Source organism: Mastigoproctus giganteus, chromosome 6 (assembly GCF_048544385.1).
Source record: "Mastigoproctus giganteus isolate SK-2022 chromosome 6, ASM4854438v1, whole genome shotgun sequence".
NCBI lineage: Eukaryota > Metazoa > Arthropoda > Arachnida > Uropygi > Thelyphonidae > Mastigoproctus > Mastigoproctus giganteus.
This window is the reverse complement of record NC_143580.1, coordinates 186,911,305-186,925,766: the sequence shown is the minus strand read 5'-3', so window position 1 is coordinate 186,925,766 and position 14,462 is coordinate 186,911,305. Positions and strand designations below refer to the sequence as shown.

Below are 14,462 nucleotides of genomic sequence, written 5' to 3'. Positions count from 1 at the left end.
CCATTTACTTTCCTACTATGATGATGTAATGAAACAAATTATTAATTAGCCATCTGGTTCAGTAACTTATTTAAGTCGTCCCACTATCCAAAATGAGTTAACAGAATGTTTAGGTGCCAAATTAACAAAAGAAACAAATTAACAAAACATGATATTGCCATGGGGGATGTCTTTGTGTGTGCGCGATGCAAGGAGTGTATTGAAATCAGGCAACAACTCAGCGTTCTTATGGGCCTATATGAGAGCTTGAAGGACAGGATGGATGCCCTCAAAGGAACTAAATTGAGGGGCCCATCAATTGATCAGTGTACTGATCAATTGATCAGTGTACTGATCAACTGATGGGCCCCTCAATTTACTTAAAGAAGTAACTACCATTGAGGGTAAAGAAGACTACGGTGATCTCAGACAGTTTTTAAATTCTATACAGTGGGACCAACTAATGATTCTTACAACAAATAACAACAAATTCTAAATGAGAAGCATTCAGGGAAATAATTATAGAAGCTAATAAGCTTTACATAACAACTAAGAAATATCATTCAAGTCTTAGACCAAAATGAATGTCAGATGAACTATTGAGACACTTGACACAGAAGTAAAATGCATGGGATGCATATAAATTATCAGGTGATACAGAAGCCTATGATCAATATAAACTAGCCTGCAATCAAGTCACAAACGTGGTTAGTCAAGCCAAGGCAGATGAGAAATTTCACCTCGATAATCACCCCGAGGTGAGATAATCACCTTGTTATCCCTACTGGCAAAAATTGTATATCATCAACAAAATCCTGTGATCTGCCCTAGCAGCCCAAATGCACTGCTCAGAAAATGTCATATCTGATTGCACAATAACCCCAAGGTCTTTTTCAATATCTACTATCTTCAGTCTGGTACCACACAGCTAATACATTAATCTGAGATTACTGTTGCCCATATGTAGGACCTTGTATTTGTCAATGTTAAACTTCAAGAGAAGTAAACAGAACAAAAGTCAAGCTTACAGATCCGTAATTACTCATTTTTCCTTTTGATCCTCTTTGTAAACTGTGGAGATATTTACACATCTACAATCCGAGGATGCTGTTATAATTAAGGCTAAAGGTTTGCTTGCCTCATTGTTGCTTTTTTAATATAATTGAGATCCCATCAGACCTTGTGCCTTACTTTGGCCACAATTTCTCTTTCATATTTTTCTCAGTTATCAAAAAACCATTTAGTTCCCAGTTATAACTTGATATACTTCTGGTATTCCCATCTCTAAAATTTTCTTCACAGGTGAATGTAGATGCAAAACATTTCTTCAGTTTGTCAGCAATCTGAACAAAATCATCAATAGTTATGCCATTCATATCTAGTAGAACAATGTAGCCCTTTCCCTTATACGAATCCCATATATGAAGCCCTTTCCCTTATACGAATCCCATATTTCGTGGTAATCTTCTTTTATGAAAATAGAACTATTTTTATATGAAAGTGATAGACACCACATTCACTATAAGTATAATATTCAGTTCTGAAACTGACTTCTAGGAAATCATTCTTCTCTTTCTTGGTGATTCCCTTCTATTTCTGACACTCTCTCTCTCTCATGGTAACGTGGGAATTTTTTTTTTTTTTTTTTTTTTTTTGTTGGCTGGTGAAGCATAAGCCTCAGGCTTCAATGCACCGCAATATGGCTAAAAATAATAACTACCATAACAAACAGCTATTAGGCCCATCCCAGCCCCCCCCTTGCAGTGGCGGGCCTGGCAGTTTCCTCCAATGAAAATATTAGTATACACAACATGATTTTCCCCCAAACACCCACCATTCAACTTCTACAGGAATCAGTTTTAGTATTAGCAGTGGCAAACGATGCAAGAAAGCAACCTTATAAAGCATCGGCCAAAAACAAGTTAATGAACTCTGTAGTGGCAGGTTCTGGCGCCTTAACCACTCGGCCACCCTCTTTCCACATCACCTGTCCATCCCCTCCAATAATTTGTCTATGTCTTCCTTTCAAATTACCCACCTTCACAACCACAGAAGGAAGTTTGTTCCAACAATCAAACACCCGCTGGCTGAAGTCAAACTTCCGTACACCTATTAAGCAACATCCATCCTCAATTTGAATTTATGCCCCCTTACGTGTGTAGTCTAAGCAAGAATGCAATCAGCATTGGGCTTGCTCAATCCACTCAAATTATACCTTACCGTTCTTCAATAATCAGTATTCCTGTCAAAATTCGTATTCGCATTTCATGCATTTCCTTTTTTTTTTTTTATTACCGATATTTTTATTTATTTATGTTACTTTTTTTTTTTTTTTGGCTGATGCTGCATAAGCTTGCTTTCTTGCATCAAATGCCTCTACTAATGCTAAAAATGCTAATGCTAATATCGCTAGTAATTTTTTTTTTTTTTTTTTTTATTAGAAACAGCTGTTCATTAGCCCGGTATATATGCTTACTACTATACTTATACTAAAATGTCTGCCTTTATACTGCTAAACACTAACAACTTTAATTTAAAGCGACGACTTTTAAAACTCATTTAAATTGTCACTGCCTGTTAGAAAATCCCAAAACAAAGAGCCACAATATTTACCTGTTTATTCCTTTTCATATTAAAAATAAATAAAGTAATAATAATAACTGAGTTTTTCATGAGTGCAAACATTCCAGCTGGTTGGTATTCACATATATATTTATATAACTCATTACATCTTTAAGAAAATAAATAACTGTTACACCAGCTTCCTTCTAATTACTACTACTTTGGTTGATAACAGGAACGGGTGTAAACAGCGCACTCTGTCAATCAATCTCTCTATTTACCAGAAAAAGTATGGCGTCCCACGTGGTTACGTGTAAAGTTTTGCTTCAGGTAAATTTTTGATTCTGTATATATATATTAAAAAAAAACATGATTAGGCTGTTTTTTTATTATTATTATTATTAATATTGAAGCTATCTTTATTTCCGAAAGAATGCCAAATTTTCGGAATACTTAAGCAGGATGGTTTAATTTTAATAAACGTATTTTTATGGTGGCTAAGCACGGAAGGTATCGGAATGCCCCCCTACGCAACAGCTGCACTGAGATTGCCTTTTCCCTCCATTTCCAGTTTTCTGTAACCGATGGCAGTGGTCCCGTTCCGGAGCATCTGATCCCCATTCCTGTGCACTGATCGTGCTCATCCTTTAGTTTCTGGCTTGAATGACCCGTAATGTCGACTTAACAGTATCAACATTATTTGGGAGATTTTGGCATTAAAATTGCATAAGCAGGTTATTGAAATGATTGATTTCTTAGGTATGGCCCAAAGTAGCATAAGACATCCGGTTATTCTATTTTGATTTTTGACCCAATTTTGTCTCCAGTCATTACCAATTGCAAATTCTAAATGGGAGGCATTCAGGGAAGTACTCATAGAAGCAGCTAAGATTTTTTTAAAATATTAATCTAAGATACAACCCCAGGGGCTCACATCTGGTGAGTATGAGCTTGGCACACCCAGGGTCCTCATCTGGATATCATCATTCTTCTCTTTCTTGGTGATTCCTTTCTACTTCTGATTCTCTCTCTCAAGGTAACTCAGGAATTTTTTTTGGCTGGTGCAGCATAAGCCTCAGGCTTCCTTGCACCACATGGCTAATAATAATAATATTATTATTCAAGGTTTAGGCCTAAAAACATCAGATGAACTGATGACACTATTGGCAGTGAAGAAGAAAAATGTGGGACAATTATAAATTAGCAGTGATCATGGAATCCAACAGCAAGTATATACTAGTCTGCAATTAGTTCACTAAGGGGGTTAGGTAAGCTAAGGCAGATTATGAGAAGTCCTTGGCTAAGAATGCAAAGAAAAGTAGTGAAAAATGAATTCTTTGCTTATGTTAACACTAGAAGGAAAAGAATGAATTACATTGGCACTCTAGATATGAATGGCATAACTGTTGATGATCCAGTTTAGGTTACTGAAAATATTATGCATCTACATTCATGCAGGAATAAGTTTTAGGGATGGGTACACCAAGTTATAACTGGCAGCTAAATGATTTTGTTATAACTGAGAAGAAAGTGGAAAAGAAATTGCTGAAGCTAAATGTAAGTAAGGCACCTGAAACTGATGGGACTTATCCAGTTATATTAAAAGAAGCAGCAAAAGAGGGAAGCAAACCCTTGTCCCCAATTATGAGAGCATCCTTGGACTTGGGAGGTTCCCATAGATTCAAGGTATGTAAATGTGTGTCCTATTCACAAATAGGGTCAAAGGGCAATGTGAGCAATTATAGACCCATAAGCTTGACTTTTGTTCCAGGAAAAATAATGGAGTCAGTAGTTAAAGAATTACTACAGGATAATCTTAACAGGAAAGAAATTATGGAAATCGCATCATGGGTTTGTTAAAGTTGGGGTGGGGGATCCCATCTGACCAATTTGATTAGATACTGTGATGCAGCAACAAAGAAACTGGATGAAAATAATTTTGACATATATTTAAATTTCAGTAAAGTTTTTGACACTGTTCCACACAAAATGTTGCTGTACAGATTGGATCATTATGACATTAGGGGATAGTTACTGCTGTGGTAAAGGAATGGTTGAGTGAGAGAAGACAGTGAGTGTTTATCAAAGAGCACTATGCTTTAGACATCAAGACTAAATCATAGATTAGTCTTGATGTCTAAAGCAGTAATCCCTGAATTACATACCAGTTAGGCTGTACCACACTCAAGGTTGTTGTAGAACAAAATAGACCTAGGGGTAATTGTACAACATGAACTTCTCTGAGCATTGCAGGCAGGCTGCTGGGGTTCTGTCAATGATATACAGGAACGTTGCCAGCAGACATAAGGAGGTGATTATCCATTGTATAAAGCAGTGTTTCTCAAACTTACAACAATCGTGTACCCCTTTTGAGAGTTTAGTCTTACCAGCATACCCCTTCTCTGATGAAAATATTTTGGGGTAGTTTTAAAAATACTATTTCATTTAGACTAAAACAAGTACAGTACAATATATGGTACCATTTATTGATACTGTATATAATAAAAGTTATATATATATATACTATTTATAGAAATAATTATAAAAATCAACAAACATTCAGACCGGACAGTATAGATATATATGGTGGATTCATAACAGTCTGAAATTAAAGTATGCATGTTAGCTAGTGAAGAAAGCACATTTTTAATTACTTACTATTTTGGTATTGAAATTGGTATTAAAATGTATAAATTTAAATGAAGTTTAAATTATTAGGTACCAAGCACTTTTTTTTTTTAATGTTTTACATGACAATTTACAACATTCACTGAGTAATAAAGGACTAGTCAAAATTTAACAAAGTGTGCTTTTTGAAAAGACCACTGTCGCTGGTATTCTAAAATTAATCCAATTATTGTTCATACATACAACACAGTAGAATTCATTTGCAGAAAGGGGAAACAAATAGTAGTAAACAGATGGGATAATTATCAAGTGATTATTTCCGCAGATGTCCGGTAAAACATTTCTTGGGTCACTATATGTTAACAACACACAGTGAGCAATATGAATATATTGCTCACTGGGTACATTGGGGTACAAGTAAACACATGGGTTGTGTTAGGGTAGCTAAGAAAAAGAACAGGTGCATGTATACTTGCATGTACACCAATGCTAGCAGTTTAGTAAAAAAATTTGAGGTATTGCTCAAAACATCAAAGGCAGATATTGTGGGGATTTCAGAGACGTGGTGTCACACAGATATAAGGAATGCAGAACTGGAATTTGGGGAGTACAATGTCTACAGAAAGGATAGACAGGATAGGAAGGGAGGAGGGGTTATGCTATTAGTTAAGAAATACATAAAATCCAAGGAAGTGAAGCCAGTCGACAGTGCAGTGTCGAGTCAGTTTGGAAGGGAGGAGGGGTTATGCTATTAGTTAAGAAATACATAAAATCCAAGGAAGTGAAGCCAGTCGACAATGCTGGACAGTGCAGTGTTGAGTCAGTTTGGTGTGACATAAGCATTGGAAGGTCAAAATTGAGAGTAGGAGTGTGCTATAGGCCTAATGACTCTGATGAGTATAATACGAAACTGTACAGGGAAATAGAGTGGGCCAGTAAATCAGAGAGTCTTATAATGGGGGATTTTAATTTCCCAGATATTGACTGGAATTTGGGGGCTGGTCACTCACACACTAGCAAGGCTTTTGTGGATTTATTGGATTATTGTTTTCTACATCAGCATGTTCGGGAGGCAACTAGAGGGAGTAATACTCTTGATTTGATTATCAGTAGTGATTCTTCATGGATTAAGAATTTGCAGGTAAATGAACCACTAGGTGGCAGTGATCTCAGTGTGCTGAAGTGGGATTTACTCAAACAGGTAACACCATTAGGGGTAAAGGGAAGGATTATTGCTTTCGTAAAGGCGACTACGATGGACTGAGACAGTATTTAAATTCTATACAGTGGAACCAACTGATGATGTTATCAACAGCAAATTCAAAATGGGAAGCATTCAAAGAACTTATCTTGGAAGCTACTAGGCTTTACATACCAACTAAGAAATATTGTTCAAGGTTTAGGCCTAAGTGGATGTCAGATGAACTAATGAGACATATGGCAGAGAAGAAAAATGCATGGGATACATACAAATTAACACGTGACACAGAAGCCTATGATAGATACAAGTTGATCTGTAACCAAGTTACAAAGGAGGTTAGGCAGGCAAAGGCAGATTATGAGAAATCTTTGGCAAGGGATGCAAAGAAAAACAGCAAAGAGTTCTTTACTTATGTAAACTCTAGAAGGAAGGGGATGAATCAGATTGGTCCACTTGATATCGATGGATCAACTGTTGATGATCCTGCTCAGGTAGCTAACAAACTAAATGAATATTTTGCATCGACATTCACACATGAGGAGTTATTCAGCGAGGGGAATGCCATAGGTGTATTCAACTCTGGCAGTAAGCTAGAGAATCTTGTAATAACTGAGAGTAAAGTGGAGGCGAAATTGTTGAAGATAAATACAAGAAAGGTACCTGGGGTGGATGGGATTTATCCAGTTATATTAAAGGAGGCAGCAAAGGAAGTAAGCAAACCCTTAGCCATAATTATGAGAGCTTCCTTGGACTCAGGGGAAGTACCCATGGACTGGAGATGTGCAAATGTGACCCCAATTCACAAAGGAGGATCAAAGGCTGACAAAAGTAATTATAGACCTGTGAGTTTAACTTCTGTTCCAGGAAAATTAATGGAGGCACTGGTTAAAGAAGCACTGCAGGATCATCTAGACAAGACTTCAGTTATAGCTCGGACACAGCATGGTTTTGTTAAGGGGAAGTCTTGCCTGACCAGTTTGATTGGATACTATGATGCAGTCACAAAAGAACTGGAATAACTTTGATATTTTATACTTGGATCTTAGAAAGGCTTTTGATACTGTTCCACATGGAAGAATGCTGCACAAATTGGGGCAGTGTGGCATTGGAGGCAAATTGCTACTATGGATAAAGGGGTGGTTGAGGGGGGAGAAGACAGAGTGGTAATCAATGGACTGCTCATCATGGACAAATGTTATTAGTGGAGTCCCTCAGGGTTCAGTTTTGGGTCCATTATTGTTTTCTGTATTTATAAATAATATTGATGATGGTATATCAAGCTTAATGTCCAAGTTTGCAGACGATACAAAGAGGCACTGATTAAAGAAGCACTGCAGGATCATCTAGACAATACTTCAGTTATAACTCAGACACAGCGGGGTTTTGTTAAGGGGAAGTCTTGCCTGACCAATTTGATTGGATACTATGATGCAGTCACAAAAGAACTGGATGCAGGGAATAACTTTGATATTATATACTTGGATCTTAGAAAGGCTTTTGATACTGTTGCACATGGAAGATCTACTGTACAAATTGGAGCAGTATGGCATTAAGAGGCCCCGAGTGCCAAGCGATATTAGTGACCACAGTGCCTTTCCAGAGTGATTTTCTAGTATGCTTAACTGTAAATACGTTTCTCCTGAGTTTCGAAAGTCCAGTAACTCCTAATATTATAATTAAATAGATATATTCAAATACTATAACCTAGAAAGGAAAGCCACCTTTCTTTAATCCCTCTTTTATTTTTAGTTAATACTAACCCTTTTCTTTGCTTGGGTCACTAGGTGGCACCGCTCTTGCCTCCACGTGGCGGGGCTGGTAACCTGGGAAAAAAAGACAATCTCCCAGGGCCAAAAAGAGCATATCATGAGTAAGTCAAACTCAGACTTATCTGGGCTGCCAGACGCAACCCAGATATCAAAAAAGAAAGATAGTTCCACAGCAGGAACTGCAAAGCGCCAAAAAACTGAGCCAGAGACCTATCTAATTCCAATTCCAACCTATCTGATCATCCATTCAACCGGTGAGAATGCAGTTGGCAAACTTTCTCCATTTAGAGTTCAAAAGGAATTGGAAAGTAGAGCAGGAGCTCTGAAATCCGTAAAAAGACTCAGATCAGGAGATATTCTCATTGAGACATCTAATGCCAAACATTCTGAGCGACTTCTGAAAACTAATTTCTTTGCAGGACTCCCAGTAACTGTAATGCTCCACAGATCACTGAACACCTCTAAAGGAGTGATCTCAGACTGGGACTTACTAGATGTATCTGAAGAAGAAATGCTAGAAGAACTGAAAGAACAAGGAGTTATTCATGTCAAGAGAATCTCCACCAGAAAAGATGGCAATCTGATCTTGAGCTTTAATACACCGAATCGTCCATCATCCATTAAGGCCGGATATCTGGTATGTAATGTCAGACCATATGTCCCAAACCCGCTACGGTGTTTCTGATGTCAGAAGTATGGACATTCCCAGACAGCTTGCCAGGGAATCCCTACTTGCGCAAAGTGTGGTTCAGTTGAACATGATTGCAAAAACTGTAATGCTCCTCAATCAGTATGTCCAAACTGCAAAAAAGATCATCCCGCTTATGCTAGAACATGTGAGCACTGGAAAAGTGAGAAACTTATCCAGAAATATAAAACCGAGCATAATGTTTCTTACCAAGAAGCAAAAAGAATCATATCATCTCACCACCAACTCGTGCAAACAGACCTATGTATGCCCAAGCCACCAAAAAATTCCAATCAACCGCATCGCAAACTGAACTAACAGTCCCCCCAAAAGAGTCTTTCTCGAATTACGTAAAATCTTTGTACAGTGCAACTCAAACCCAAGCAGTCAATACACCAGTTTCCATACCACAAGAAAACCTCCACACTCCGGATCAAGGACTCAAAGAAAAACATATCCTAACTTCTAGTCACCAACAACAAATGGACACTAAAGAAAAATCAGCAGATGACCCTATCCTTCAAATTTTTGTTGAAGAAGACATGGACACCGAAAGGCCTTCCTTCCCAAAAAAAGATAAAAACAAAAGTGAAAAACAGAAAACCTCAGCAACCTGAAAACGCTTGGAAAGTGTAACAAGAGATAAATAATGAGCAGAATAATACAGTGGAATTGTTGTGGATTCCGTGCCAATATCGATGACCTATACGATCTTTCCTGTAAATACTCACCAATATGTCTCTGCCTTCAAGAGACTTATTTAAAACTCCAAAATACACCAAAACTGTCTCGTTATAACGTTATTAGAAAAGACAGAACCAATCAGAATATTGCACAGTGTAGCTATTTTAACAAACCCACATATTCCTACCAAACAGGTCTTACTGAACTCCCCCCCTTGAGGCAATAGCAGTCCGTGTAGCTGCTGACATCCATATGACAATCTGCTCCTTATACATCCCACCAAGCTATACCTTCCAACAAAATGATCTCAACAATCTTATAGCTCAACTCCCAACACCTTTCCTCATTCTGGGAGACTTAAATGGTCATCACACTCTATGGGGTAACAACAACATCGATCAAAGAGGAAAACTAATTGAACAGTGTCTAGACAATAGCAACCTCCTTCTTCTAAATGACGGTTCACCTACATACGTTCACCTTCCTTCAGGAACAAGTACTGCAATAGACTTGTCTATCTGTTCAGCAACCTTATATCCTACTCTAAAGTGGACGATAAACAACGATCCACTACATAGCGATCATTTCCCCATAATAATTGAATTACTTAATAAGCCCTCTCATCATCCTACTAAAATTCCACATTGGCTCACCGATAAAGCAGATTGGCAGTCCTATAAAAAATTAACTAAGCTTGATCCCGAAATAATCCAAAATTCCACAACTGATGAAGCAGTTGACTATGTCACAAAAACGATATTACATGCAGCAGAACAAACTGTGCCGAAATCTTCAAAATTACCGATTCATCCAAAAACCTGGTGGAGTGATGAATGCCTTGTGGCTAAAAAAGAGCAAAGCAAAGCTTGGAATTCTTTTCGCCGGAGTACAACTACAACCAATTTCATTCAATATAAACGCGGTAGAGCAAGAGCGAGATATGTTAGATGCTGCAATAAAAAGGCTATTTGGATTCGCTTCACTTCGACTATCAATCAAGCAACTCCTACACATAAAATTTGGAAAGCAATCAGAAAAATGAGTGGCAAATATAAAATGATACCTCTATCTCATGGAATGGAGAGGGCAGAATGTAAATGATCCTGCTGGAATTGCTAATATACTAAGTGAAACCTTTGCAAAAACATCAGAAATAAAAAGTTATACACCAACCTTCAGAAGATTAAAAACAAGTTTAGAAAAACAAAAGTTAAACTTCTCTTCAAAAGGAGATGAACAATACAACTTACCTTTTACCACCCACGAATTACGTTGAGACTTGTCAACATCTAGACGCAGTGCTGTAGGACCAGATAATATTCATTATTCCATGATGCAGAAACTAAGTACCGAATCATTACAGTCACGTCTTCATCTATTCAATAGACTCTTCCTAGAGGATAAATTCCCTAATCAATGGCATCATGCTACGGTCCTTGCATTCCTTAAACCAGGTAAAGACCCTACAAATCCCACTCATTATAGACCAATCGCCTTGACCAGTTGCATTTGTAAAATTCTCGAAAAGATGGTGAACCGCCGACTGATCTGGTACCTTGAAAATTTCAATCTGCTACATTCTGCACAATTCGGTGTTCGACAAAACAGATCTCACTAGATATACTAGTCAGACTAGAGAATTCCATTCGGAATGCATTCCTCAGATCAGAACATCATGTGTTAGTCTGCTTTGATATCAGTAAGGCTATGATTCCACGTGGAAGTATGGAATACTCCGTGAATTACATCGCCATGGACTTCGGGGTCACCTCCCGATTTTAATATAGAATTTCCTATGCAAGCGTACATTCCAGGTTCGATTTAAAACCTCACTGTCCCAAGTATTTTCACAAGAAGAAGGAGTTCCTCAAGGCTCTGTACTCAGTGCTTCACTTTTTATAATTGCAATAAACACCATTGCCGGACAAATTCCAAACACTATTGATAAAGCACTGTTTGTAGACGACCTTAGTATTTGGTGTCATACTAAAAACATGAATACTATTGAGAGACAGTTGCAAGGGGCAATAACTAAGATATGTTCATGGGCTCAGACTAATGGAGTTCAACTTTGTCCGGAAAAAACATTTTGCATCCATTTTTGCCGCCAACGAAAACTTCACCCCAATCCGGAGCTACAACTGAATCGCCAGCCAATAGCAGTTCATCCCAGCATACGGTTCTTAGGAATCACTTTAGACCATAAACTCACTTCGTTGAGCATATAAAAAGACTAAGAACATCATGTCAACAAAAACTAAATATCGTCCGGGTTCTCTCTGCAACTAATTGGGGAGCTGATCGCCTTACTTTATTACAGTTATACAGGGTGTTTCAGTTAAACGTTTCAGAACTTCTAAGAGGGGTAGGGTACATCCTGACAACTCGAAATCATATAGCAATGTGGGGTCGGAAATGCTTTCCTGAAGCGGTGTTGTACACAGAAGCACCATAAAGAAAAGAGACCGTAAGTGAGAAATCGTTTTAATAATACATGAAAAGAAGCAAAAGGTACATGGATTAAAGTAAGTGTTCGAAGTTTCTTCCACGGGCTACAATGCACGCCTCACATCTCCGACGCATGGACATCCGAACATTCTGGAATACTCCAGGCGAATTTCGAATTTCTTCGGCAGCTACTGCGATTCTTGCAACGAGCTCCTCAGCATTGTCAACAGGGGTGTCATAAACTAGCGATTTCATATGACCCCAGAAATAAAAATCAAGACATGATAGGTCGGGTGACCGAGCAGGCCAACGCACGGGACCACCACGTCCGATCCACTGTTGACCAAATGTGACATCCAGGTAGTTACGAACATCTCCGCTATAATGGGCAGGGGCTCCATCGTGTTGGAACCACATTGTCTGTTGCGTCGATGCAGAAATCTGTTCATCTCTCAAAAGTTGTGGCAATACTTGCTGCAGAAAGATCAAGTAGATAGGTCCGGTTAGACGACACGGTAACAGGTAAGGGCCGATGAGGTGATCTCCCATAATACCGGCCCATACATTGACCGAAAATCGAATCTGTGCTGCACGACGTCGTATTGCATGCGGGTTCTCGATCGCCCAGATATGGTCGTTATGCGTGTTGAAAATTCCTTCCCTTGTGAAGGATGCTTCATCGGAAAACAACACTTCAGCAGGAAAAAGGGGATTTGTAGCACATTTTCCAAGGTACCACTGTGCGAAAGCAATACGAGGTGCATAATCCTCCGGTTGCTGTGTCTGGACACGGTGCACGTGAAACGGATGCATGTATTGTTCTCGGAGAATCCTCCAGACGCTGCAATGGGAAACCCCGACTGCGTTTGCTAGACTTCGTGTACTCGTTCTTGGATTTCCCTGTACATGCTGCAGCACATTCTGTTCGACGGCTGGAGTCCGTGCTGTTCTTACCCTGTCCCTGTCAGCTCTTTCAAATGAACCTCTCTCAGCTAACCTCTGGTGCAGTCTTGCAAAGAAATTATGACTGGGAATACGCCTCGTCGGATATCGTTCCGCGTACAAACGCTGTGCGGCTGGCCCACTACAATTTGCAGCCCCGTACGCCAAATGCATATCAGCTAACTCTGCGTTCGTGTAATCATCCATCCTACTAACTTGGTGTTCTTGTTCAAGAAATTCGAAATTCGCCTGGAGTATTCCAGAATGTTCGGATGTCCATGCGTCAGAGATGTGAGGCGTGCATTGTACCCCTTGGAAGAAACTTCGACCACTTACTTTAATCCATGTACCTTTTGCTTCTTTTCATGTATTATTAAAACGATTTCTCACTTACGGTCTCTTTTCTTTATGGTGCTTCTGTGTACAACACCGCTTCAGGAAAGCATTTCCGACCCCACATTGCTATATGATTTCGAGTTGTCAGGATGTACCCTACCCCTCTTAGAAGTACTGAAACGTTTAACTGAAACACCCTGTATAGAGCATTAATAAGATCGAAACTTGACTACTAAGCACCAGTCTATAGTTCAGCAAGACCTAGTGCCCTTCGCTGGCTTGACCCTATCCATCATAGTGGAATACGCGTTGCTTTAGGAGCATATCGCACATCTCCAATACATAGCTTATATGCTGAAGCACACGAACCTCCTCTCTCGACAGGTGACAACAACTGATACTACGTTATGCCTATAAAATTAGATCGATGACAAAACACCCAAACTGGCAGATACTTTTCACAGCACAGCACAGCAGGTTATACCAAAACCACCCTAATGCTAATCGTCCTTTGGGTATGAGAATAAAACACCTCTTAGAAGAACTAAATTAAACCTTAGACAATGTGGCACATAGCCTTCCATCCTCTCTTGCTCCTTGGAATATAATTCCATCCCCATGTGGCTTACATCTGCATGAATGGAATAGATCTACATTGCATAGAGAAAACTTCTTGCAACTATACCATGCTTCCAGTGGACCAGTTTCCCAGCTTTTCCATAGTAAATACTGATGGATCGAAGAATGATGTCCACGTTGGAATCGCAGCAGTTTTTCCAAACATCACATTAGCTTATCAGTTGTCACATGAATTCAGTGTGTTTTCCGCCGAACTGATAGCAATTCAGGTTGCACTGAATCATATTGAGTCTTCTCATATTAACAACAGCATAATTTTCACAGATTCTTAAAGTGCACTTCAAGCACTAAAAAACACCATGAACATCACCCACCCAGTCGTGAAAAGAATTGTCAGCTCTTTACATACCTTATCAGAACTTGGGAAAAACATACACTTCTGCTGGGTCCCAGGACATATGGCAATTCCTGGAAATGAACTAGGGGACAATGCTGCCAAATTAGCTCATCTACCACCCGAGAACAAGTGGAAAGTGCCTCATCAATACTATCGACCAATAATCCAGGAAAAATGCCTGTGCCAATGTCAGTTATCATGGGAAAAGCAACCTAATAATAAGCTTCGAAGTATCAAGCCAAACCTTGA

General features: G+C 39.0%; 2 protein-coding genes across 4 annotated transcripts in view; one reads left to right on the top strand and one right to left on the bottom strand.

Annotated features, from left to right (window-relative positions):
* GCC88 (GRIP and coiled-coil domain containing 88 kDa) overlaps window positions 1-2,693 on the bottom strand; it is a 139,835-nt gene extending 137,142 nt beyond the window's left edge. For all 3 annotated transcript variants that reach the window (XM_090376621.1, XM_090376622.1, XM_090376623.1), the window contains exon 1: window positions 2,593-2,693. The gene's annotated coding sequence lies outside the window, so the exon portion shown is untranslated. The remainder of the gene's footprint in view (window positions 1-2,592) is intronic.
* Window positions 2,694-2,787: 94 nt separating this feature from the next.
* The window catches only part of LOC150084812 (distal membrane-arm assembly complex protein 2), a 113,053-nt gene continuing 101,378 nt past the window's right edge, over window positions 2,788-14,462 (top strand). The window contains exon 1 of the mRNA XM_090376361.1: window positions 2,788-2,871. Coding sequence (XP_090232487.1) covers window positions 2,833-2,871 — 39 coding nt within the window. The 5' untranslated portion in view covers window positions 2,788-2,832. The remainder of the gene's footprint in view (window positions 2,872-14,462) is intronic.